Genomic DNA, 24009 nt, shown 5'->3' with positions numbered 1-24009 from the left:
GCTAGTCAACCAACGACTGGTTCAAGCAGGCTATCATGCCAGGCGTCCCCTGAGAAAGCCACGCCTGACCAGACAACACCGCCAGCGCCGATTGCAGTGGGCCAGAGAGCACCGTCAATGGCAGCCAGGACACTGGAATCGTGTGATCTTCAGTGACGAGTCTAGATTTCTGGTCTATCGTCAAGATGGCCGCGTCCGAGTGCGCAGACAAGTGCATGAAGCCTACAACAAAGATTGTATAGTGCCAAGATACCAAGCTGGAGGTGGTGGGGTGACCGTTTGGGCTGCTTTTCATGCAGGGAGCAAAACTGACCTGGTTGTTCTGAATGGAAACCTGAACCAGTTAAAGTACAGGGCCATTCTGGAAGAAACATTGCTTCCATTTACTCGTGCAGCCTTTCGAGGAAACGTTGTATTCCAAGATGACAATGCACGGCCTCATCGTGCTCGCATGATCCAACACTTTCTTGCTGACCGTGGTGTAGAGCATATGGAGTGGCCTGCGATGTCCCCGGATATGAATCCGATAGAGAACTTGTGGGCAGAATTAACGTGTCAAATCGACCACTTGGACCAGCAGCCGACCTCTGTGCATGAATTGCAGCAGGCTATTGTCACTGCATGGCAAGCGATTCCTGTCCAAACCCTGGCAAATCTCGTGAACAGCATGCCTCAACGTGTACGTGCTCTCCTGAATGCTCGTGGGGGTTACACGAAGTACTGAACTGTAATTTTACTGTCCGTAATCCCAGTCGTAATTTAACTTTTGTTTTTGTTAAAAACATTTTTAGCTAATGTGCAAAATAAAGAGGTACTTCTGGAAAACGTACAGAAGTTTAACACAGTACTGTCCATGAATTGAGTTCGATATCAGTTTACATCACTTTCAAGGATCAATTTATTTGTTTTGAAATGTCAAATGAGGTTTTTGTTTCTTTTAAAGGTCACATTAACAAAATGTAGAATAATTTCAACATAATTCCAATGAACTTTTGGTTCTAAGACATCTTGAAAAGTAAGTTCACCCCCACAAAAAAAAAATTCCATATTAAATGCCGTCTGTGTGTGTGTGTGTGTGTGTGTGTGTGTGTGTGTGTGTGTGTGTGTGTGTGTGTGTGTGTGTGTGTGTGTGTGTGTGTGTGTGTGTGTGTGTGTGTGTGTGTGTGTGTGTGTGTGTGTGTGTGTGTGTATATATATATATATATATATATATATATATATATATATATATATATATATATATATGTATATATATATATATATATTGTTACAGACACGACTTTGATGTTAAAGTGGGCCGAGCGGAATGGCCGTCGTGTCCGCACAAATTACCCGACTATACTCGACGTTGACGAAGTCGCGCGATGCTGGCTCAATAAGAAAAAGAAGACACCCGGCTGGATCACAATAACACAATACGACACCAGGGGTTCAGTTCTCAAGACCTCCGGAGGAGGTTATATTAAGGCGGAAGGTTAGATTACAACTACAAGAGGGACAGCATAGAAAGACAAGCACTTAGACACACTCTTATATTAACCCCAACAGACGACAGATAAACGGGACAAAAGGCTGACTCACACGGGGGTTGATGAAAAGGACAGCGGGTATCGATGGCTCAAGGTGCACTCTTGGCTCAAGGCAGAATCGACTCGGTCCGGTCCAGAGATGCGGGGAGGTCGCAGCGCTCGGATGGCGTCTTGTCTGCTCAAGCTGGGGGCGGATCTGACTCAGCGCTCGCAGGTGGCTTTCCTTCTCCAAGCTGGGTGCGCATCTGACTCAGCGCTCGCAGGTGGCTTTCCTTCTCCAAGCTGGGTGCGCATCTGACTCAGCGCTCGCAGGTGGCTTTCCTTCTCCAAGCTGGGTGCGCATCTGACGTCACATCCGGCGCGGGGCCGCGTATATCCGGCGGGGAGTGACACGCCCTCGGCTCGTTAGCTCCGCCTCGTGGAATCGGCACGTTGCTTCTCATTGGGTGCGTGCGGGGGGTTTACCAGGCTCCGCCCTTGACGAGGAGCTGACAAGGAGCCCCTTCGTGGTAACCCCGTGGAGCGCATGGTCTATGGCGCTAATCGAGCCGGTGTGAGGACGCATCCTCCCCCGCTCCGCCGCCATCTCCTCTGTTGTTGTTGTAATTGTTGGGGAAGAAGATGGAAGGAGGTATGGGAAAGGTCCTAAACTCACTACTGATGCAATATAATCACATTCTGGTGCAACGAAGAGTCATAATTAATGGAAACGAGGCCTTAACTGACATAGATTAAGAATAACTAGGAAGATGTCCGAAAGTTGTCTACGTGTGGTGCGGTGGACCTGGGCACGACATTTAATGGGGGAATAAGGGGAAGGTCGGCTCTACTGATTGTTATTTACATGCAATGGGACTAGGGAATGGGGGATTGGGGAAAGTTGGGGAGTATTGGAGAAAATAGGGGAATATTTACAAGCGGATATGGAGGCCAAATTCCATATTCGCAACATTGCACCCTTCTCTACCCTCGGGGCGTCCCGACCCGATAAATTTTTACCTACTTTAGTGTGGCACGCAATGTAGTTCCCTCTACTATTAACTCTACCCTGAGTGCGACAGTTTTACAGATATTCACAAATGAGTAAATATGTCCCCCTGCGACGTTGCACCCTTCTCCTCACAGAAACACACCCACAGGATAACCGAATCCGGAAAGAATTCGCAAACTAAACATACAGCCGGTAGGGAGCATTATTTACACGACTACGCTGCTATTTACACTACGATCCAGGACCTGTTTTTGGAGGAACACATGCAGATGTTATGCATAGAGAGAGCGCGCTTGCCAGCATCGATACACCAACCCACGAGTGCTCTGTGGCCGACGGCCTTTAATAACGTGCAGAGCACCCTTCCCGAGCATCAAAAGCACCACCCCACCACCAATCGGTGCAGTCACCATTGTTCATTGGAATAAAAATAACTTCGACAACCCCTAACCCTGCAGGTGTCTCTTGCTCTTCTTGTGGTGCACTTGGTGTTAACTAAAAGTGGTTCACCTGTATGGCATAGGTGCCACGTTGACTCATAGGTCCATCCCCGGGTGGTGCTTGGCCGCAAACGAACTGCGGTCCATTGTGGGTGGCCACAAACATTGCGGTCCATATGGTGTATCGATCCCGGCAGCAAACAGCGAAAGTGCAGGCCCACAATTGCGCAGCCAGCACCTCTCTCTCCTCTCTCTCTACCCCAAAGCCAGATCCTCGGAGGTGGGAGACAAAAGAAGCAGACAAGTGAGTAAGGTGGTAAGGGCGCAAAAGTGCACGCAATATAAAATGATGCACACTGGGGGCACATGGGAACCAGGTGAGACAGGTACGTTCCTATCGTACGCCCCCCCCCACCAGGTAACCTACATGGCCCCTCCCTTACCCCTTACTGCATCCACAAAACACAACACTACCCATAAACATCTACTTTACAAATCAACAAACATCCCTACTGTCTTCCCCGTTCCTCCCATATACCAAATTCGTCTTCTCTCCCTCCTAACCAATCAAATTTGCCATTTTCAACTCTCATCAAAATTTGCCATCTCCAACTGCACATCAAAATTTGCCATTACCAATTCATCATCAGTCCCTCCTAGGGAGGGAGAGATGGAATCACCCCAATGTCTCATCCACGTCGTGATGCGTCTCACAAATCCTCACAACAATTCTTACTTCCTGCAACACAAAACAAAGAAAACACAGGTGTGGAGTCATCATCATCACCACAGGTAAGTGGCTGCGTATGGTGCGACAGGTTCATTAATCCTAACTATTTCCTAAATGACTTTAACAACTTTACACTACCCGGGGTCTTTCTCCGGCCAAACCATTGGCCCTCTTACACTATGGGTTCTAAAAACCAATTCCCATTGGCCAAACTGTGGTGCTCTTCAATTTGGGGTCTCACTCCCCCGATTCATCTCCCGGTGCCCTCGCACAATTTCTGGGCCGCGACGTGTAGCTCTCCCAACAGGTCTACCCACCTGCACACCTCCACCACTGTAGTTGCCACCCGAGCTTACCTGCTCCTTACCCTAACCTAACTACCAGGGGAAGGCCCTCTGGCACTCTCCCCACTCGGTGCCCTCTCTGGCACTGGGCTACCCGGGTCCGTCCTCCGGATCCTCGGGCCCCATCCACAACTCTACCGGCTCCCAGAGCCCACCTGCGGCCTCACCTGGCCGACATCCTCACAGTGGTGGAGTGCCCAACCAACTACACGCACTAACAGGCTACACGCCCAGCCATTTCCACAACACTAATGCACCCATTCACAACACCATTCTGCAACCGCACCACAAGTGCCAATATCCAACCACAATTTACCTGTACCCTCTACCTAACACTTACACTACCCGCCCCGGGTATCCGTGATGGGGGTCCACTCTTCCCCCATTCACACCTTCACACCATGCACACCACTCCGTACCACTTACTCCAACTCTCTCCACACACCTGTATTTGCACACCTGTGCTCTCACACCTGGTGCCACCTGCACCCTTCTCTCCCCAAGCGCATTCGCGCTGATCCACAACACTCACTACTCACACACTGTTCCACACACCTGTCCAGTTGCACACCTGTGCAATCACACCTGTTCAATTCTCACACACACAGCATCATCTCAGCTAACTACTCCCTTCTGAAACTTGCGCTTCCCAGTCGTCCCTTTAAACTATTGCGCTCCCTCGTCATTATCATCCACACTAATCTACCTGCGTCCCTACTACAGGTATCAGTCACTAACTAAACTTATCGTCACCTAAGGTCATCTTCTCTAGATCCCTACACACCATATCCTAACCCACCCGGGCTAGTTTTCACTGCCATACACCCCATAAGCTATTGCTCCTTTGCCCCCCACATGGGAAGGGTGGCAGGGATGCCATCCCACCACATCGGGGGTCTCTCACTACCAATTTTGCACATCAAATTTCAACAAATTAAAAATTTGCCAATCACTGCCCATCATCTGCCAATCACTACTGCCAATCCCTTGCCAATCATCAAATTTTGTTTTTCTCTAATTTTGGGGCCAAAACACTAACCTCATCACCCAGTCTACTCACTACTGCCTCTCGGTGCGCCAATTCCTGTCCAAAGCCCGGCTTCGTAAAGCCAAGCAATGGATGCTGGTTGTTTTGTGCCTGCGGCTGGATGCGTCCGGCATTCGGGACAGGGACGGGGGCTTACCCGGGCCGAGATCCCACGCACCCCCTCGGCGTGGAGCCATCCAATGTCCCGATCTCGACCTGCCGGCACGTCTCCACAAAACGTGGTCGCCATGACGACCCTTCCTATCCAGCTGCCCGCTCCACCTAGTGGAGCCTGGACGCGGCCGTTCAAAGCGAGGCCCGGCACGCACCGAGGGCCCGCTTCGGCTAAAAGTCGCTCTAACCTCTAACCCGTGTAACGTCGATGCTTCACCTGCATGCTTACACCCCGCAGCCCGTTCCTTGCTCACACATCCAGCCGTGCCCATGCTCCTCGTACCTTTCCTTACACACCCAGGTACACCCATTCCACTCACAGCCTTGGTCACACACCTGACCACCGAACACTTTGGCACACATTCGTTGCTCGCACACCTCACCAATACACCGCTTCGCACCCCCTCCTCGGTCACCTCCTCTGTGACAATCACAGGTGTGCTCTCATTCGCACACCCAACCACGTGCCTCACCACCAACTCCAGCGTGCATTCCCACTCACGCTCTACCATTCCAGGTGTGCATCCTTCCATCCCAGGTGTACATCCTCGCTCACCTGTCACAACTAACTCACGCTCCTTGTCACTCTCACTACTCTCACCTCCATTCTTGACAGCGCACTCACCCTTACTCTTGACAGCACACTCTTTCCTCGTGCACCTGTCCGTCACACACCTTTCTCGCGCACACTCTCCCGTTACACCCTCTGTAACACTCACCACACCGCGCTTCCATGTGCCCCCTCGCACACGCGCTACGACCGACTCACTCTCGCCAGCACCCTCACTCCTTGGCACGCACTTTTTCCTCACACACCCCAGAGTCGGACTTTCTCGCACACCTCCTTTTTCGCACACCAGACCTGTCGCACACTTCACCAACGGCCTCTCACGAACACCCGGGTCCATCTCGACCCCCAAGCTTCTTAAATCACCTGGCGCATCATACGCACGACCATATTGGTCACCACTTACACCGGGTCCTCTTCCTCTTCGCTTCTCCTCCATCACCTGCGAATCCCTCATCCGGTTAATGAGCACATCATCACGATCCAAACACAGACTTTGGACCAATTCTTTTATCTCCTCTTTTATCTCTTTCTTATCCCCTCTCCGTCGCTTCTTAATTTCGCTCATCCCTTCTTCCACTTCTTCTAATTTGTGCTTCACCTCTTTTATTCCCCGGTACGTCTCCTCAAGCTCATCCTCTAAGGCTACCTTGACCGTTTCCAGGTGCGTCCTCACCTGCCGGTCCTTCGTCTCCATTACCTCTATCACCTCGTCCAACCTCGTTGTCAGTCCCTCACGTACCATCTGACATTCCCTCTTTGTCGCTATTAAGTCGTTTTTTATGTCGTTTTGTGTCGCTTTTAAACCTCCTAATACCGCAGTGTTCCTTTGAACCTGCTCCACTAACTCCGTTTGTCCCACCGTCAGCTGCTCCACCTCCTGCGTCAGGACCTCTATGCCCCCTTGTAACTTTACAGTCCCCTTTCTCACCTCCTTCTCCATGTGCTCCTTACAGTGCCTCACCTCCTCGCGCACTCCTCCGACCTCCTCACTCACGCCTCTTCTGATCTGCTCTCCCATCACTTGCATCTCCTGCCCAGATGCCACCCTCATCTGCTCCATTTCCTCCCTGTGAGCATCCAGTTTGGTTTCTACCCCCATTCTGACCCCCTCTATCTGCTGCTCCATTTGTTTAACTTCCCTTTCCGCTTGGTCCCTCATGTCCCTCAATTTGCCTTCCATACTGTTTTCTAACCCCTCTAACCCATTTTTCACTCCCTCTATCTGATTCTCCTGGGCAGCCATTCTATTTTCTACCCCCATTAACCCATTTTTCACTTCTTTTATCCCGTTGTCTAACCCCTCAAAATTATTGTCTAACTTCCCAATTTTCTTGTCTAACTCCTCAAAATTATTGTCTAACTTCTCACCGGTACCCCTCGCTTCGTCCCTCATTACCCCCATTTGGTTTCCCATTACCCCCATTTGGCCCTCCAATCGCTCACCCTGAGCATCCATCCGGTTCCCCAATTGGTTACTCTGCAGTTTGAGGGACGCCTGCATTTGCGCCATAAATTGCTCCATGAGGACCTGCATCTGGGCCATCCCTCCCACTTGTGCAGCGGGTGCGGCCGCCGTAGCTATGTGCGAGGCGCCATTTCGCGCGTCTGCTACCCCCGCTGTTTCGCTCTCCTCACGTGTCTCAATTTGGTCCTGGACCGACCCTGCTTCACTCTCCCCTACCGGACCCCAGCCGTCTTGATCCGCCATAGCGCGACTTGCAAAATTCGAGTTTCGTAAAACAAAACAAATTTCGGCCGCTCCAAATTTTGACCAAATTTTTTTTTTTCCTCTATTCGTTTTTTTTTTCAAAATTTGGTCGGGCCTCGAATCTCACTCCCGACACCAATTGTTACAGACACGACTTTGATGTTAAAGTGGGCCGAGCGGAATGGCCGTCGTGTCCGCACAAATTACCCGACTATACTCGACGTTGACGAAGTCGCGCGATGCTGGCTCAATAAGAAAAAGAAGACACCCGGCTGGATCACAATAACACAATACGACACCAGGGGTTCAGTTCTCAAGACCTCCGGAGGAGGTTATATTAAGGCGGAAGGTTAGATTACAACTACAAGAGGGACAGCATAGAAAGACAAGCACTTAGACACACTCTTATATTAACCCCAACAGACGACAGATAAACGGGACAAAAGGCTGACTCACACGGGGGTTGATGAAAAGGACAGCGGGTATCGATGGCTCAAGGTGCACTCTTGGCTCAAGGCAGAATCGACTCGGTCCGGTCCAGAGATGCGGGGAGGTCGCAGCGCTCGGATGGCGTCTTGTCTGCTCAAGCTGGGGGCGGATCTGACTCAGCGCTCGCAGGTGGCTTTCCTTCTCCAAGCTGGGTGCGCATCTGACTCAGCGCTCGCAGGTGGCTTTCCTTCTCCAAGCTGGGTGCGCATCTGACTCAGCGCTCGCAGGTGGCTTTCCTTCTCCAAGCTGGGTGCGCATCTGACGTCACATCCGGCGCGGGGCCGCGTATATCCGGCGGGGAGTGACACGCCCTCGGCTCGTTAGCTCCGCCTCGTGGAATCGGCACGTTGCTTCTCATTGGGTGCGTGCGGGGGGTTTACCAGGCTCCGCCCTTGACGAGGAGCTGACAAGGAGCCCCTTCGTGGTAACCCCGTGGAGCGCATGGTCTATGGCGCTAATCGAGCCGGTGTGAGGACGCATCCTCCCCCGCTCCGCCGCCATCTCCTCTGTTGTTGTTGTAATTGTTGGGGAAGAAGATGGAAGGAGGTATGGGAAAGGTCCTAAACTCACTACTGATGCCATATAATCACATTCTGGTGCAACGAAGAGTCATAATTAATGGAAACGAGGCCTTAACTGACATAGATTAAGAATAACTAGGAAGATGTCCGAAAGTTGTCTACGTGTGGTGCGGTGGACCTGGGCAGGACATTTAATGGGGGAATAAGGGGAAGGTCGGCTCTACTGATTGTTATTTACATGCAATGGGACTAGGGAATGGGGGATTGGGGAAAGTTGGGGAGTATTGGAGAAAATAGGGGAATATTTACAAGCGGATATGGAGGCCAAATTCCATATTCGCAACAATATATATATATATATTTATATATATATATTTATGTATATATGTATATGTATATATATATATATATATATATATATATATATATATATATATTTATGTATTATATATATATATATATATATATATATATATATATTTATGTATATATATATATGTATATATATATATATATATATATATATATATGTATATATATATATGTATATATATATATATATATATATATATATATATATATTTATGTATATATATATATATATATATATATATATATATATATATATATATATATATTTATGTATATATATTTATGTATATATATATATGTATATATATATATATATATATATATATATATATATGTATATATATATATGTATATATATATATATATATATATATATATATATATATTTATGTATATATATATATATATATATATATATATATATATATATATATATATATATATATTTATGTATATATATATATATGTATATATATATATATATATATATATATATATATATATATATATATATATATATATTTATGTATATATATATATATATTTATGTATATATATATATATATATATATATATATATATATATATATATATATATATATTTATGTATATATATATATATATATATATATTTATGTATATATATATATATATATATATATATTTATGTATATATATATATATATATATATATATTTATGTATATATATATATATATATATATATATATTTATGTATATATATATATATATATATATATTTATGTATATATATATATATATATATATATATTTATGTATATATATATATATATATATATATATGTATATATATATATATATATATATATATTTATGTATATATATATATATATATATATATATATATATATATATTTATGTATATATATATATTTATGTATATATATATATTTATGTATATATATATATATTTATGTATATATATATATTTATGTATATATATATATATATGTATGTATATATATATATATATATATATATATATATATATATATATATATATATATATATATATATATATGTCGGATTGGGACTTAGGACTTGGGACTCAGAAGACTCAGATGAAAGGAGCAACGGATATATTTATTAGAACTCGAGTACACAAGCTTGAGGACAGCAAAGTTGTATTGAAACTCACAAAGAATGACCAACAGTACAACAAGATGCTCTGAAATAATTCAATTAACATTGCTTTATATAAGGAAAATCAGGGGTGGAGTTAGCTCACAAGATACAGAGACAGAATGGGCTCATCGGCCCTCCCACCATAGTCCCATCCTGTTGTTCAGTTAATTAAAGGAAGTTCATCCAAGGCCAGTCATGGGTTAGCTCTGATAAGGAGATGGTCAGCATTATGTGGCAACATGTTTACAACTTTCTGTAAAGAAAGCTAGCTTGGGAAAGTACAAAGGGAGTGGACACTCATAAAACTGTCAGCTTGCAAGATAATGGCAAAGTCAGGAGAAAGGCAAAGAGAGATAACAGTTGCCTCCAAGGCCTGGGAAGGGGAACTAGAGATTGTGCCCACGCAGGCCAGGGCACACAGGCAGAGAACTCCTTATTAGGATATTACACATCCTCAATGCACAAGAAAGAACTCAGTATCATAAAAGAGTACAGCAGTAAGTCAAAACAAAACATAAAATTGGTTATACTTGGTAATTGGTAAAGCAGCAAGGATATACAAAGGGGGAGGGGCATTACAGCTCCCTACATACCGCCCTTTTGGATCTAAGATACAAAGTTATCTACGAGCCAATCAAAGGCCTTTATTTCAAACAAAACAGAAAAATCATTCAACATATCACGCGAAGGCAGCCCCGTAAGAATGTCCCGTACCAAAGCACCACACAAACTCAGTAGGATGATTCGCGTCTGTATGTGAGTATGCAATGTAAGTCCGTAAAAGCAGGGTGATCAAATGGCACACAAAATCCACCAAGAGAGGTGAGAGAGAGAGACAGTGTAACTAAACGTAACGTACCGCGCGAATGCAGCCCAGTGAGCATGTCCCGTACCCAGTACCGCACAACGAACCCAGCAGGCTGATCCGCGGGTGTGTGGGTGCAAGTGGGTGTAAGTGGATGTATGATGTAAGTCGGGTGTAGATGGGTGTATGAGGTGAGACCGTAGAGACATGAAGATCGAATAGCACGCCAAATCCACAACGAAGACCTCTGGTTCCACCGGGGTCCACACCCAGGAAGATCTCCGACCCACCCTTGGTCCACAGAGGTGCAGCCGGACTCCTCCCCAACTGGAGCTCGCCCAGGCTTCCCCAAGTGAAATCCTTGTAGATCTTCAGCGCTCAATCGATATTCATGTTCATGAGGTCTCTTACGTGCTGGTGATCTGGGGAAGACACAACATCGTCAGTATCAGGTGGCTCAAACCTATGGCCATGAAATAAAGCATAACGATCCAAAGGTGGGAGAGAAACTTCCTTTGGGTCAAAGTCGAGATCGTCCGAGGCGATGCTGCTTGCTTCGCTGTTATCCACGGGCGAATCTCCAAAACGATCAGACTCGGAACTCAGAGTATTTTCACGATCGAGTTCCTCTCCATCCGGGCTTGGGTTCACAGCTGGGTCCAAATCCCGGACTGGGTCAGTGGCGTTTGACTCACTGTGGGCTTGTGAGACATGGGGAGGCAAAGCCTGCATTGAAATATAAACATCAGTCGGGGACCCTCGCAAGTGGCCCACATCATCATTGGTAACATCATCAGTAACATTATTCTCAGGTGGCGTAGGCCTGTGGCGTCGACGGTCACCCATAGTCATAGCCACGGCATGGCATATCGTGAAGAAATGAGAGGAATCCTTCAGGAAATCGTCGATTTCTTCATTCGACGTGTCGGGGCCCAGTTTAAACGGCCTCCTGGCAGCCTGAAATGCTTCGAGGTCCGCATAAGTGTACTCGACATCATTATCGGTAATATCAACAATGGAAGAACAATCTTCGGAAGCGGAGATCTCATTGTCGCGGCCCAGTGGCTCGTCCGGGTCGTCGTTCCAGGATCCGCGGTCTGCAGTCACGTCGACGGCCAGTGTGTCATCTGGACCCGCGGTCAGCTTTTCAAGCATCACCATGGCCTTTTCTGTTGTCGTCTTCAGTGTCCATCCTGTGGAAAACTTCCTCACACACGCAAGGACTAAAGCCTTGATTATCACACAACAAACCACGATTCCAAGGACTATTGCCAAGGCGGTTAGTACCCACTTTACAATTGTGCCTGTCCACCCTTTGAACCAGTCGGTAAGCCACTGGTGGGAGGCTTCCCGATCCATTCGATCCCTTGTCAATGAGTGAGCGCTTTCCCTTAACGTTATAATCGCAGCACTGACGCCCTGTGAGGGGTCAGGAATAAAAGTGCAACATTTACCCTCAATTATCCCACATACCCCTCCTCGTTCTGCCAATAGCATATCTAATGCAACCCTATTTTGCATAACCATTGTACGCAGATGGACAACTGTGTCCAACATTTCGTCGTGTGCTGTAGCGGTGGCGTTGGCCACCGTTTCTGAGATTAACGCAATTTTGTCAATGCGGTAACTGCTCATGACCGTCCCAGCCCAAGGGAAAAAGAAACTAACGGCCTTCTCCCAATCAGCGCCATGTAAGGTGGTGGTGCCGTCGTCGTTCCAATAGGTGCTTCGTTGTGTCCTTATGAGTGCGGGGGTATTATGCAAGTGTTGTCGCATTTCCATTTCTGGGAAAACTGATCCTAAATAGCAACGTCCTCCCCAATTATCAGGTAAATACGGGTAAGCTTTGTTCCCGCATACAAACATGGTTCCGTGTGGAGCCACTAAATGAGTGGTCATGCAAGTGCGACGGTCTGCGATAGTGTTTGTTCCGTTTACCCCTTCCCATGCCAACTGGAGGTGTGTGAGATTATGTAAGGGCGAACTCGTAACATTTACTAACAGCATGTGTTTCCCTTCCCTAGGGTCCGCGAGGAGGGTAGCTCTACACACAGATTTGCCTACCGTTATTTGGCCCTTTCCTTCTAAGCAGAGGGGCCCCCTAGCCGGTTTAACCCAAACCGGCGCCGGACGTTCCTCAAAGTGTCGGGACTGGATGGGGGGCGAGTACTGGAAAACTCGTTTACACGCAGTTCCGTCAGAACCTTGGCTTGTCAGGGTTGTACTAAGGCATTTGGTGTCTAGTGGCTTTGAGCACAAATCATTGAGTGATAGGGGTAACGCTACCATTGGTATTCCTGTTGTGCTGGTGCGGGGAAGGTGCATACACATCCAACACCGTGTCCTATTTTGTAATGTGGCCATATGCCGTGCGACCTTCCAGTATGTGTTCTCCTCTGGCTTCTTTCTTACTTTCTGGGCAGGCGGGGTCTTAATGACGTAAGAGGCGCAACTAGGTCGAAGGTAAGATGTGGTTCCATTTGGGATTGTCGTGCGAGGGGGCCATATTCCACATTCAAGTATCATTGTTGTATCCGGACCAATGGGGGCATAATGCAACATGAGGGTAGTATTCTCAACGCCCTTGCCCCATCCATATCCTCGGGCATGTCGGCCGCTTATGTCCCCATATGTTCCATTTTCCACTTTCCTAACCTTAGTCAGGACTAGGCGTGTTCTTGTCATCCGTGCCTGTGGTGTGTTATTGTGTACCACTATAGCTTCCGCCCATCTTACAGATAACCACTTAAAGCTCGTTTCCAGGTTGCAGCAATTCACCGCTATTTTGTCTCCCCAGCGAGCCGTTATATACTTGACGGGGTAGAGGGAAAATGCTGAATAGTTGTCGGGTCCTGGGTACTTGGGGAGGTCCTTTCTCAGTCGCTCAAAGTTCAAGAGCCTATCTCCGGCAGGGGGTTTGAGGCAGCTACCCAGAATTCCCATCATCATGACCGTCATCGCCGCCCTTAGGAGACTGTGGTGCCCTAGGCGATGCATTGTCTTCGGCAGTGTGAGGTGCGGTGTCTTCAGCAGTGAGGGGTGCGGTGTCTTGTGTGACTTGTGGTGCGGGAATGGACAACTTACAATGGGTGGCGTGGATCCACGAAGGTTTACCCTCGCAGAAGACTGCCGTCGGTGTGACTAGTAGCACCTGGAATGGTCCCTTCCACCGTGGCTCCAAAGCAGCCTTGCGGGTGAAGTGCTTTACAAGCACCCAGTCGCCGGCCTGGAAGTTGTGGATGGCGTGGCCTATTGGTTCAGGCAGCGCCTCTCGTACTCGAGCATGGATGCTGCGTGCCACATTCGACAAGCCTATGCAAAATCTCAAAAGCATGTCATCCATTACTGGCAAAGCAAGGGTGGACATGTCTGTTGGTGCTGAAACGGGCAAGCTCATAGGTCGTCCCATTAATATTTCGTGGGGGGAAAGGCCCGTAGTGCGACCCGGGGTGGAACGAATGCTCATCAATGCAAGCGGAAGAGCCTCTGGCCACCTCAAGCCTGTGTCTGCGCAAAGTTTCGCTAGTTTATTCTTTAAAGTTTTGTTCGTTCGTTCCACAAGTCCTGAGGACTGTGGGTGGTAGACGCAATGGAAGGATTGTTTAACGCCCAACGCCTTCAGGATGCCCTTAACCACCTGCGCCGTGAAATGGCCTCCTTGATCTGACGAAATTATCTGGGGAATGCCAAATCTGCACATAAAATCCCGCACGAGGCGCTTCACTACTGTCGGAGCATCGGATTTGACGCATGGGTATGCTTCGACCCATTTGGTGAACGTATCTACGATTACCAACACATAGCGAAACGACATGCTTGGTTCCAATTCTGTAAAATCGAACTCAATAGTTGCGAACGGCCCACTAGGCGGGGGCCGTCCCCCATCATGTGCATGTCTCGGTGGCGCCCCTCTATTGTGTTGCTGGCAGACCACACACGATCGGCACACTTCGGATACAATCCGTGACAGTCCTGGCGCTGCCCAAGTGTAGTCTATCTGTCCCATCACCCCCCTCTGGCACACATGACCATTCTGATGAGCCATGCGTGCCAGCCAAGGCAGTAAAGCCTGGGGTGCTATAGGTTTTTCATCAAGGGTCCACATTTCCCCTGGCCCAGGGCGTATCGCTCCTCGTTTGAGGCAGACCTCGTGTTCGGCCGTCGGTGCAGCATTTTGCAAATTTATGATATCGTCCTTAGTTGGTGTGGCGGGTGGTCCCGCAGTCGGTATGTCAGCAATCTGTGCGGCTGTCTTCTGTGCTCGTGTCACCATCGGCATGTTGCGTTCTATCTGTTGGTTGGCGGCCTTTCCTGCCGCCTCGTCCGCCCTTGCATTGCCCCGGGCAACGTCAGTGTCCGCCCTTTGGTGGCCACGACACTTAATTACCGCGATAGCGCGGGGAAGTAAAATACTTCGGAGGAGCCCTTCTACTAGCGCGCCATTCTTTATTACTGAACCGGCAGATGTGAGAAAACCTCTCATCTTCCAGATGGCCCCTTTATCGTGGACAACGCCGTGAGCGTAGGCCGAATCTGTGTAAATGTTGACGGCAAGGCCTTCCGCCAAGCTGCACGCTCTAGTTAAGGCGCACAGCTCCGCCTGCTGTGCGGAAAATGTAGGTGGAAGACGTCCGCTCTCTACCGTTTCGCTATCCGAGCACACGGCGTACCCGGACAACAGAGACCCGTCCCATGCGCGCCTAGCTGATCCATCGACATAATATGTACAGTCGGGATATTCTAAGGGATTGTCCTTTAAATCCGATCGCACCGTGGAGACTAGCTGCACAACGTCGGTGCACACATGAGGTTCGCCCTCCTCTGGGGTGGGCATCAGTGAGGCTGGGTTGAGTGTCGTGCAACGTTCGATCGTGATGTTGGCTGCAGTGATCAGTGCGGATTCGTATTGCATTAATCTAGTGTTAGACAAATGCTGTGTGCTTCGCTGTAACAACAGCGAAGTGACGCAATGTGGTACCCGTAGCGTTACTGGGTGTCCCATAACAATGTCCGCTGTTCTTTCTACTGCGTACCTGGCCGCTGCCACGGCTTGCAAGCACACCGGAAACCCTTGTTCGACCGGGTCTAACTTTTTACTAAAGTAGGCTACCGGCCGCTCCTTATCCCCATGGGTCTGTGTCAAAACTGACTGGGCGAAACCTCCCACGGCGTGAGTGTAAAGGGTAAATGGTTTCGCATAATCCGGGAGTCCTAATGACGGTGCCGTAACCAGCGCCTGTTTCAGCCCGTCAAAACCTCGCCTCATTTCTGGTGTCCATACCAATTCGTCCGAGGCGGTTGATCTGGTTGCCTCGTATAGTGGCTTAGCTAGCAGCGCAAAATCAAGTATCCAAGTGCGGCAGTATCCCGTCATACCTAGGAAGCGCAGCAGTTGCCGTTGCGAGCAAGGGCGAGGCAGCTCCATAATAGCGGTCACTCGTCCAGCATCCAATTCTCGTTTTCCGTGCGAAATGGCGTGTCCCAAGTAAGTTACAACCTGCCGCACAAACTGAAGTTTTGGTCTGCCTACTTTGTGGCCTTTGGCCGCCAAGGCCTTTAATAGGGCCAAGGAATCCATTTCGCACGCCTCCTTTGAAGGGGAGCAAATCAACAAATCGTCAACGTATTGCAGCAACACTGACCCTCCCTTCAATTCCACATCCGCCAGGTCGCGGTGCAGCGCCCGGGAAAACAGAGTGGGGCTATCTGAAAACCCCTGAGGTAGCACTGTCCAAGTATACTGGCGCCCCCTATGGGTGAAAGCGAACAAGTATTGTGACTCAGGCGCGATGGGCACAGAGAAAAACGCAGAACAAAGGTCGATGACCGTGAAGTATGTTGCGTCCGGCGGAATTGACATCATGAGGGTTTCTCCGTTTGGAACTAGTGGGTGTATGCCCTGTATCACCTTGTTCACCTCCCTTAAATCCTGTACAAACCTCCATTTGTCCTTCGACGGCTTTTTCACTGGCAAAATTGGTGTATTACATGGGCTGTTAGTTTCCACGATAATTTTCTGTTCCACTAGGGATTGAATTACTGGTGCTATGCCTACATCGGCCTCAGGTCGTAGCTTATACTGTTTTACATTTGGCAAGCGCATCCCCGGCTGCACTGCTATCACTAGAGGTTCGGCGTCTCGCATCCGTCCAACCTCACCGTCGCTTTTGGGCCATAAATTGTCTGGCACCTCCGCTAGGAGGTAATCCGACTCACCCGGGTCCGTCAGCACTGCCCTCATGGCATAGGTGCCCTTAGGAGGCAACTCTGTCGCTTCGAACACTCCATCCCTCCGTTGTGTCTTGAAGTCAATTGAAAAACCTTCGCCATTTTGGAGCCGTTTCAAAGTCCAGCGGCCTTTCTTACTCCGATAACCTTGTAGGGGAACTTCTCGTAACCTCCCTACCATCCAACCTACATTTTCCGGCGGCCACCCTTTGGCAGTGGTGAGGGTAACATGGGCTGTCGCTCCTTCGGGGTATTGGGTCAACGCACGCTGACTTGAGGTTAGGACTGCCTCGATTCCTATTCCCTCGCGGCCGATCCACATCCGTGACAAGTGTATAGGCGTGCGCTCGCCCAGCTTTTCCTTAACCTTTTCTCGATAATTCTCGTCGTCGCCCGTTGCATCATAGTACGCAGTGCAATGGGGTGGATTATCCCTTAAGGTTTTTATCGAAATTTCGTGCAGTTGTAGCCAATCTCGCAGAACTGCATTGTCCAAACACACATAATCTATGATATGCGTCCAGGTAGCCAGAGCCCCTTCATCCATGCGCCACCAATACACGGTGGGGCCGGGCCGAGACAAGGCCGTCATTACCAAGTCGCGTTTAGATTCCGCGACGTCTACAAAAACTCCCTCCTCGGTACATGAGATCTGACAGCCCAATCGGCACAACAAATCCCGTCCCAGCAAATTCGTCGGGGCGGTAGTGGTCATCAAGAAAGCATGTTTAGCCTCCAGCGGGCCGCATGTTACTCGCACTTCCTCCGAAATAGGAAGCGCTTGGGGTAAACCCGAAACACCCAGTATTTGAACGTTCCTGGCCGTAGGGCACAAAGAGGGCAATTGCCCCTTGTTAATTGTGCTGCGAGTCGCACCCGTATCTACGAGGAATTCTAATGGTCTTCCCTCCACGTCCAACATCATGGTTGGTTCCTCTGCCGGTGTCATGGTCAAGAGAGGACACTCCTTGGGCGACTCGCCAGCGTCCCGTCAATAGGCCCCTCTATTGTATTGGGGCTGAAACCCCTTACGAGCCTTTGGGCAATCACGTATCCAGTGTCCCATCTGCTTGCAATAATGGCACGGTTCTTGCGGAACCGGTGGTGCGGAGGGCATAGGTCGTCCCTCTACAGCTCCCCTTCCGCCCTGCCTGCGTTCTGGCGGCCCCCAATGTGACTGGTTTACTGGTTGCCATTGCGGCGGACCCCGAGGCGGGGCCCAGTTCCCCCTTGGTCCGTTCTGCATCCCACTATTGGGGGGTGGTCCGGGGGTTTGGAGAAGGGGTCTTGGTGGATACCAATTTTGGGGAGGGGGTCCTTGCACAGTCCAAGTTTGAGGGTTTTGAGGAGGAGGGGGAAGAGGGGGTGGTATTGTCCATTGTTGTTTTACCTCGTTCATATTAATTAGTCCAAAGTCTTCCTCAGTACAACCGTCGCAGTTTTCATTTTCGTTGTGGATCCACTCTCCGTTGGGAAATTGGCCCTTATAGAAAAGAGGATAACAACTCCTCCTATGTTCCTCTGGACCTCGAACAGGTCCCCACTTCTGGCACTGTTCGTGTATGTAGTTCTGGCTCTGGTCCCCTTTTTTATTTTGGTTAAATTGAGCCCGTTTCTCCTGGACGAACATTTGCAATATTTCCTCCTTAATATCCTTCTTCTCCTCTAGGGAGGAGCCCGGGCATTGTTCCAGTTTGTCGCATAATTCGTTAGTTGTCATTCCCTTCCAGCCGAAAAGGACGGACTGTACCTGTTTCTTTAATACCGGTCGAAGCCCCTCGATTAGATATTGATTTACCAATGGTTGAGGTAGCCCTACCAGCTGCATCGGACCCAGTCCTCCCCAGCGCGCAATGGCCTTTTCCAACCTTTCTCGGTATTCTCCAATTGGTTCTCCTGCCTTTTGTTTTATGGCCCCAATTTTTCCCCAATCCGGACCCCCTGCTGGCAACAGCGCATGTTCGATGGCACCCAGCAGCCGGACCTTCAGTGCCTCCCATTGCACTAGTGTTATCTGGGGGTTTGCACCCGCCGCCCTTGGGTCGTCGTGCGGCCAGTGTGCTCTTTGTCTAGCCCTTTCCCATACTTTGGGTGGGAGCACGGATACTCCCATATGAGTTATGTCTCGATAGTCGCACTCGCCAGCTATAAACCAATTCGACATGGTCGGCACTATCTGCCGTGGATCCTCAATAAGCAAATGTTGAATCCTTTCCCGCATTACAGTTAAAGAGGATTCTTTCCATGGTACCCTTTCTCGAACCCCCTGTCCTTGGGCGTCAACTCCGATAACTTGTACAGGGCACAATGTTTTCCTTCCCTCTATTTCCTGACATTCCGATGGGGCAGTTTGTGAGGTTCCTTTCCCATTACAACCTACCAGTGAGGGGTATAACCCATCCTGTCCTATCGGTGGCGGGAACCCTGCGATGTCGGTCCCGTCATCTATTCCATTAGCCCCGAGTTGTGCAAACAGTCTTCCCTGGCTCGGGTGGTTCTGGGGTATCTGGGGCGCGATGGTAGCGGGGTTATAGGGGGGTGGTAGCGGGGGCGCAGAAAGGATAGGTGGTGCCTGAAACCCCGGGACAGGGTTTAGGTCTGGGGCTGGGGAGGGTAGATTGGTCGCTACCTCCCCTCTCGCGGGGTCTGGGTTTTCAACGAGCGGCATCAGTCGCGCGTTGGCCTGCTTTTCTATTTCCTTAAGCGCTTCATCCTGCTCTTTATTCGCCTGTTTCCTCAGACCCTTGAGTTTTGTTACCTCACCAGCCAAGCTGGCCTGTTTCGACTTTGCGTGTCGCTTCATCGCTTCTTCCTTCCACCAGCCAAAGACTTTCCAGTAGTCCGGCGGGAAGTGTTTCGTGGTCTGTTCAAACTTGTCTAATGTCTCATACAACACGTCCAATTTTTCCAGCGCAAAAGACCCTCCTTCAGGCCATGGTTCTCCTAAATCCTTCGTCAGCGCAACCCATGACTTCCCTGGTCTCACAGCAGCATAGCCATGCCTCTGAAACATAAAAAATGCTGGGGTATGTCTAAGCGGTTCACCTGCCTTTACTGTCTTATTACCCATACTGTTACCCATCCTAAGAAACCTTAGTTTACCGACGTAGCCTTGTACTCGTGAGGATCGCCCGCCTCGCGTTTACAGCCGTCTACCTAACTCTGTGAGGCTCGCAGCCTTGTACCCGTGAGGTTCGCCCGCCTCGCGTGGTACGGCCGCGCTACCTACTCTCCTGAGAGGCTCGTCCGCGTACACAGCCGTCTATCCTACCCTTACTGCACTTTCCTGGCGTCCTACGCCCGTGTAATAGTTCTAATCTTACTTAAAATCCCGACATCTCCCGGGTAGGCCTCGGATCGGGACGCCGCCCTTATCCTTACCCTCACAACCAGAGATCTATTACCCCTTAACCTCAGGCGCCCAACGTGGGGCACGTTCCCTTACGTAACGTTACCCTAACGAGTCCATAAACAATCAGTTGCTCCAGGACCCAAGCGGTCCGTAATTAAATTTAGGTTCGTGGAACAGGTATGAGCAGGGAACGGAACAAACGGCAACCGAGCAAGAGAGAGTGGGTTACAATTTGGACTGACCCCCAGGCTAAAAAGGAAAAACAAAAGAAAACCACAGCTCACCTGACCCGGATCAATTGCCAGCTGGTCTCTCACCACTCCCTTGCCTGGGACCGCGTCCCGGACTGCCCAGACTGATCCCACCGCTGCCACCACTTGTCGGATTGGGACTTAGGACTTGGGACTCAGAAGACTCAGATGAAAGGAGCAACGGATATATTTATTAGAACTCGAGTACACAAGCTTGAGGACAGCAAAGTTGTATTGAAACTCACAAAGAATGACCAACAGTACAACAAGATGCTCTGAAATAATTCAATTAACATTGCTTTATATAAGGAAAATCAGGGGTGGAGTTAGCTCACAAGATACAGAGACAGAATGGGCTCATCGGCCCTCCCACCATAGTCCCATCCTGTTGTTCAGTTAATTAAAGGAAGTTCATCCAAGGCCAGTCATGGGTTAGCTCTGATAAGGAGATGGTCAGCATTATGTGGCAACATGTTTACAACTTTCTGTAAAGAAAGCTAGCTTGGGAAAGTACAAAGGGAGTGGACACTCATAAAACTGTCAGCTTGCAAGATAATGGCAAAGTCAGGAGAAAGGCAAAGAGAGATAACAGTTGCCTCCAAGGCCTGGGAAGGGGAACTAGAGATTGTGCCCACGCAGGCCAGGGCACACAGGCAGAGAACTCCTTATTAGGATATTACACATCCTCAATGCACAAGAAAGAACTCAGTATCATAAAAGAGTACAGCAGTAAGTCAAAACAAAACATAAAATTGGTTATACTTGGTAATTGGTAAAGCAGCAAGGATATACAAAGGGGGAGGGGCATTACAGCTCCCTACATATATATATATATTTATGTATATATATATATATATATATATATATATATATATATATATATATATATATATATACATATATACAATATATATATACATATATACAATATATATATATATATATATATGAATGTCACAATTGATCACTTGGTGTTTTACATCACAAATTTTTTTTAGTGTTGTCACGAAGTCAAAATATGGTTATGCTATGTCTCAAAAACAATTTTTAGTTGTGGTATGTTTGTTTTTATTTTAGCGAGCTCTTCTGAAACCTAACCTCTCAAATATGTGGTGCCTTACTGTATACGATAGCATTATCCTGCCTGCAAAACACGAGGGGGACAGTTTATAGCAGGGCAAAGATACTAACCCAGGAACGACAGCTTAGATGTGAGTGTGCATACCTAGTCAGGTAAACAGGCAGATGTGGACAGATTTAACAGTTATAAACGAGGCACACCATAGCTGTTATCATATGTATGCTCAAACCAAAATCAAGCAATGGAAAACACAAATCACTTTTTAATGCTATCCTCCTGCACACAAATCATAATAAAGCACCAAAGCGTCGGTTTTCCTATCCCTACCTCTATGGCATCATATTCACAGAGGTATGAAGGTTCCAAGTCAAAATGCAGGAATTTTATTTGAACTCTGTAGCCATTCGGGACCTGGACATGCCATGTACGCTGCAGAAAGTTGGGGTAGACGTAGGGGTAGTTTGGTGAGCGCAATGCCCCAAACAACTCCTGCTTTGCTTTCGGAACCACTACATCATTACTCGTTGAGAAACAGCCAAGACCAAGGAGCCATGACATCAGAAAGCAGTAAATGAAGCTGTGCACAGAAACAGTTTTTATACAATTATTATATTGAGTAAGATTGGATTTACATATATTTTGTCATATCCCAGTCAATCAGGGATATATACAGTCACGTGAAAAAGTAAGTACACCCCATGTAAAGTTTTGACTTTTTCAACATATATCAACACACAGCTATTTGTTCGTCATTTCAACAATATTGATAAATAAAGGTGATATACTATAACAAATATCATGAAACATTTACATTTTGTAGTCCATTGTATAATTTAAATAAACATAAATGCAAATTTCGCATGTGGAAAAAGTAAAGTACACCCCCACATTTATCACCACTTCAAATACCTAAAATTAGAATCAGGTGCACCAGCTCAGGTGCAAATGATTAGAACATCGTTAGAGAGGATCTTGGAGGAACCTGTCTTATTTAAACCTCAGACATTTAGTTTGGTTTGCTCTTTGTTGTTGAAGTGTGTGGCGTCACCATGCCTAGATCAAAAGAGCTCTCTGAGGCCTTCAGAAAGAAGGTTATAGATGCCTACGAGTCTGGGAAGGGATTTAAAAAGATCTCCAAACAATTTGAAATCAATCATTCGACTGTCCGGAAGATCATTTACAAGTGGAGAAGATTCCAAACAACTGCCAACTTGTTCAGGCCAGGCCGCCCCAGCAAGTTCAGCCCGAGAACAGACTGCAAGATGCTGAAAGAAGTCTCTAAAAACCCCAGAATGTCATCACGGGACCTAGGGTAGCTCTTTCCACTTTTGATGTCAAAGTGCACGAGTCTACCATTAGAAAGAGGCTGCACAAATTCTATCTACATGGGAGGTGTGCCAGGAGGAAACCTTTGCTGTCCAGAAAGAACATCAGGGCAAGACTAAAGTTTGCCAATGAACACCTCGGCAAAGACCAGCACTTCTGGAACAATGTGCTCTGGACAGATGAATCAAAGGTAGAGCTATTTGGCCTCAGGACCAGAAGACATGTTTGGCGAAAACCAAAGACAGCATTTGACCACAATAACCTGATACCAACTGGAAAGCATGGTGGTGGAAATATTATGGTTTGAGGCAGCTTTGCTGCATCAGGGCCTGGGCAGCTCACCATCATAGAATCCACTATGAATTCTTCATTGTACCAGAGGGTGCTTGAGGATAATGTGAGACCATCTGTCGGAGAGTTGCAGCTCAACCGAAGGTGGACCTTGCAACATGACGATGACCCTAAACATACCAGTAAATCCACCAAGGAATGGCTGGAAAGAAAGAAATGGAGGGTTCTGGAATGGCCAAGTCAAAGCCCGGATCTAAATCCCATCGAGATGTTGTGGGGGGATTTGAAACGAGCTGTGCATGCAAGAAACCCCTCAAACATCGCACAGCTGAAAGAATTCTGCATGGAGGAGTGGGAAAAAATTTCTCCCAGTCGATGTCAGAGACTGGTAGACAGTTATAAGAAACGCCTACTTGAGGTTGTTTCTGCCAAAGGGGGCAATACCACCTATGAGAGCCAAGGGTACTTACTTTTTCCACATGCGAAATTTGCATTTATGTTTATTTAAATTATACAATGGACTACAAAATGTAAATGTTTCATGATATTTGTTGTATTATATCACCTTTATCTGTCAATATTGTTGAAATGAAGATCAAATAGCTGTATGTTG

General features: G+C 47.8%; 1 protein-coding gene across 4 annotated transcripts in view; it reads right to left on the bottom strand.

The window, feature by feature from the left end:
• Positions 1-24009, bottom strand: part of LOC137415969 (uncharacterized) — a 243861-nt gene that overhangs the window by 53194 nt on the left and 166658 nt on the right. The window contains exons 2-3 of one of the 4 annotated variants that reach the window (XM_078776222.1): positions 22107-22356; positions 9989-14157 (exon numbers count right to left, since the gene is read on the bottom strand). The exons of 1 other annotated variant lie outside the window; for it this stretch is intronic. In XM_078776222.1, coding sequence (XP_078632348.1) covers positions 11246-13864 — 2619 coding nt within the window. In that variant the 5' untranslated portion in view covers positions 13865-14157; positions 22107-22356 and the 3' untranslated portion in view covers positions 9989-11245. Of the gene's footprint in view, positions 1-9988; positions 14158-20731; positions 21514-22106; positions 22357-24009 lie in introns of those variants that run through there. 2 more of the 4 variants (XM_078776223.1, XR_013623125.1) reach the window with 2 other exon arrangements.

This window comes from Myxine glutinosa, chromosome 4, assembly GCF_964187855.1.
Source record: "Myxine glutinosa chromosome 4, kmMyxGlut1.1, whole genome shotgun sequence".
NCBI lineage: Eukaryota > Metazoa > Chordata > Myxini > Myxiniformes > Myxinidae > Myxine > Myxine glutinosa.
The sequence above is the reverse complement of the archived record's forward strand: the minus strand, read 5'-3'. Positions and strand labels throughout refer to the sequence as shown.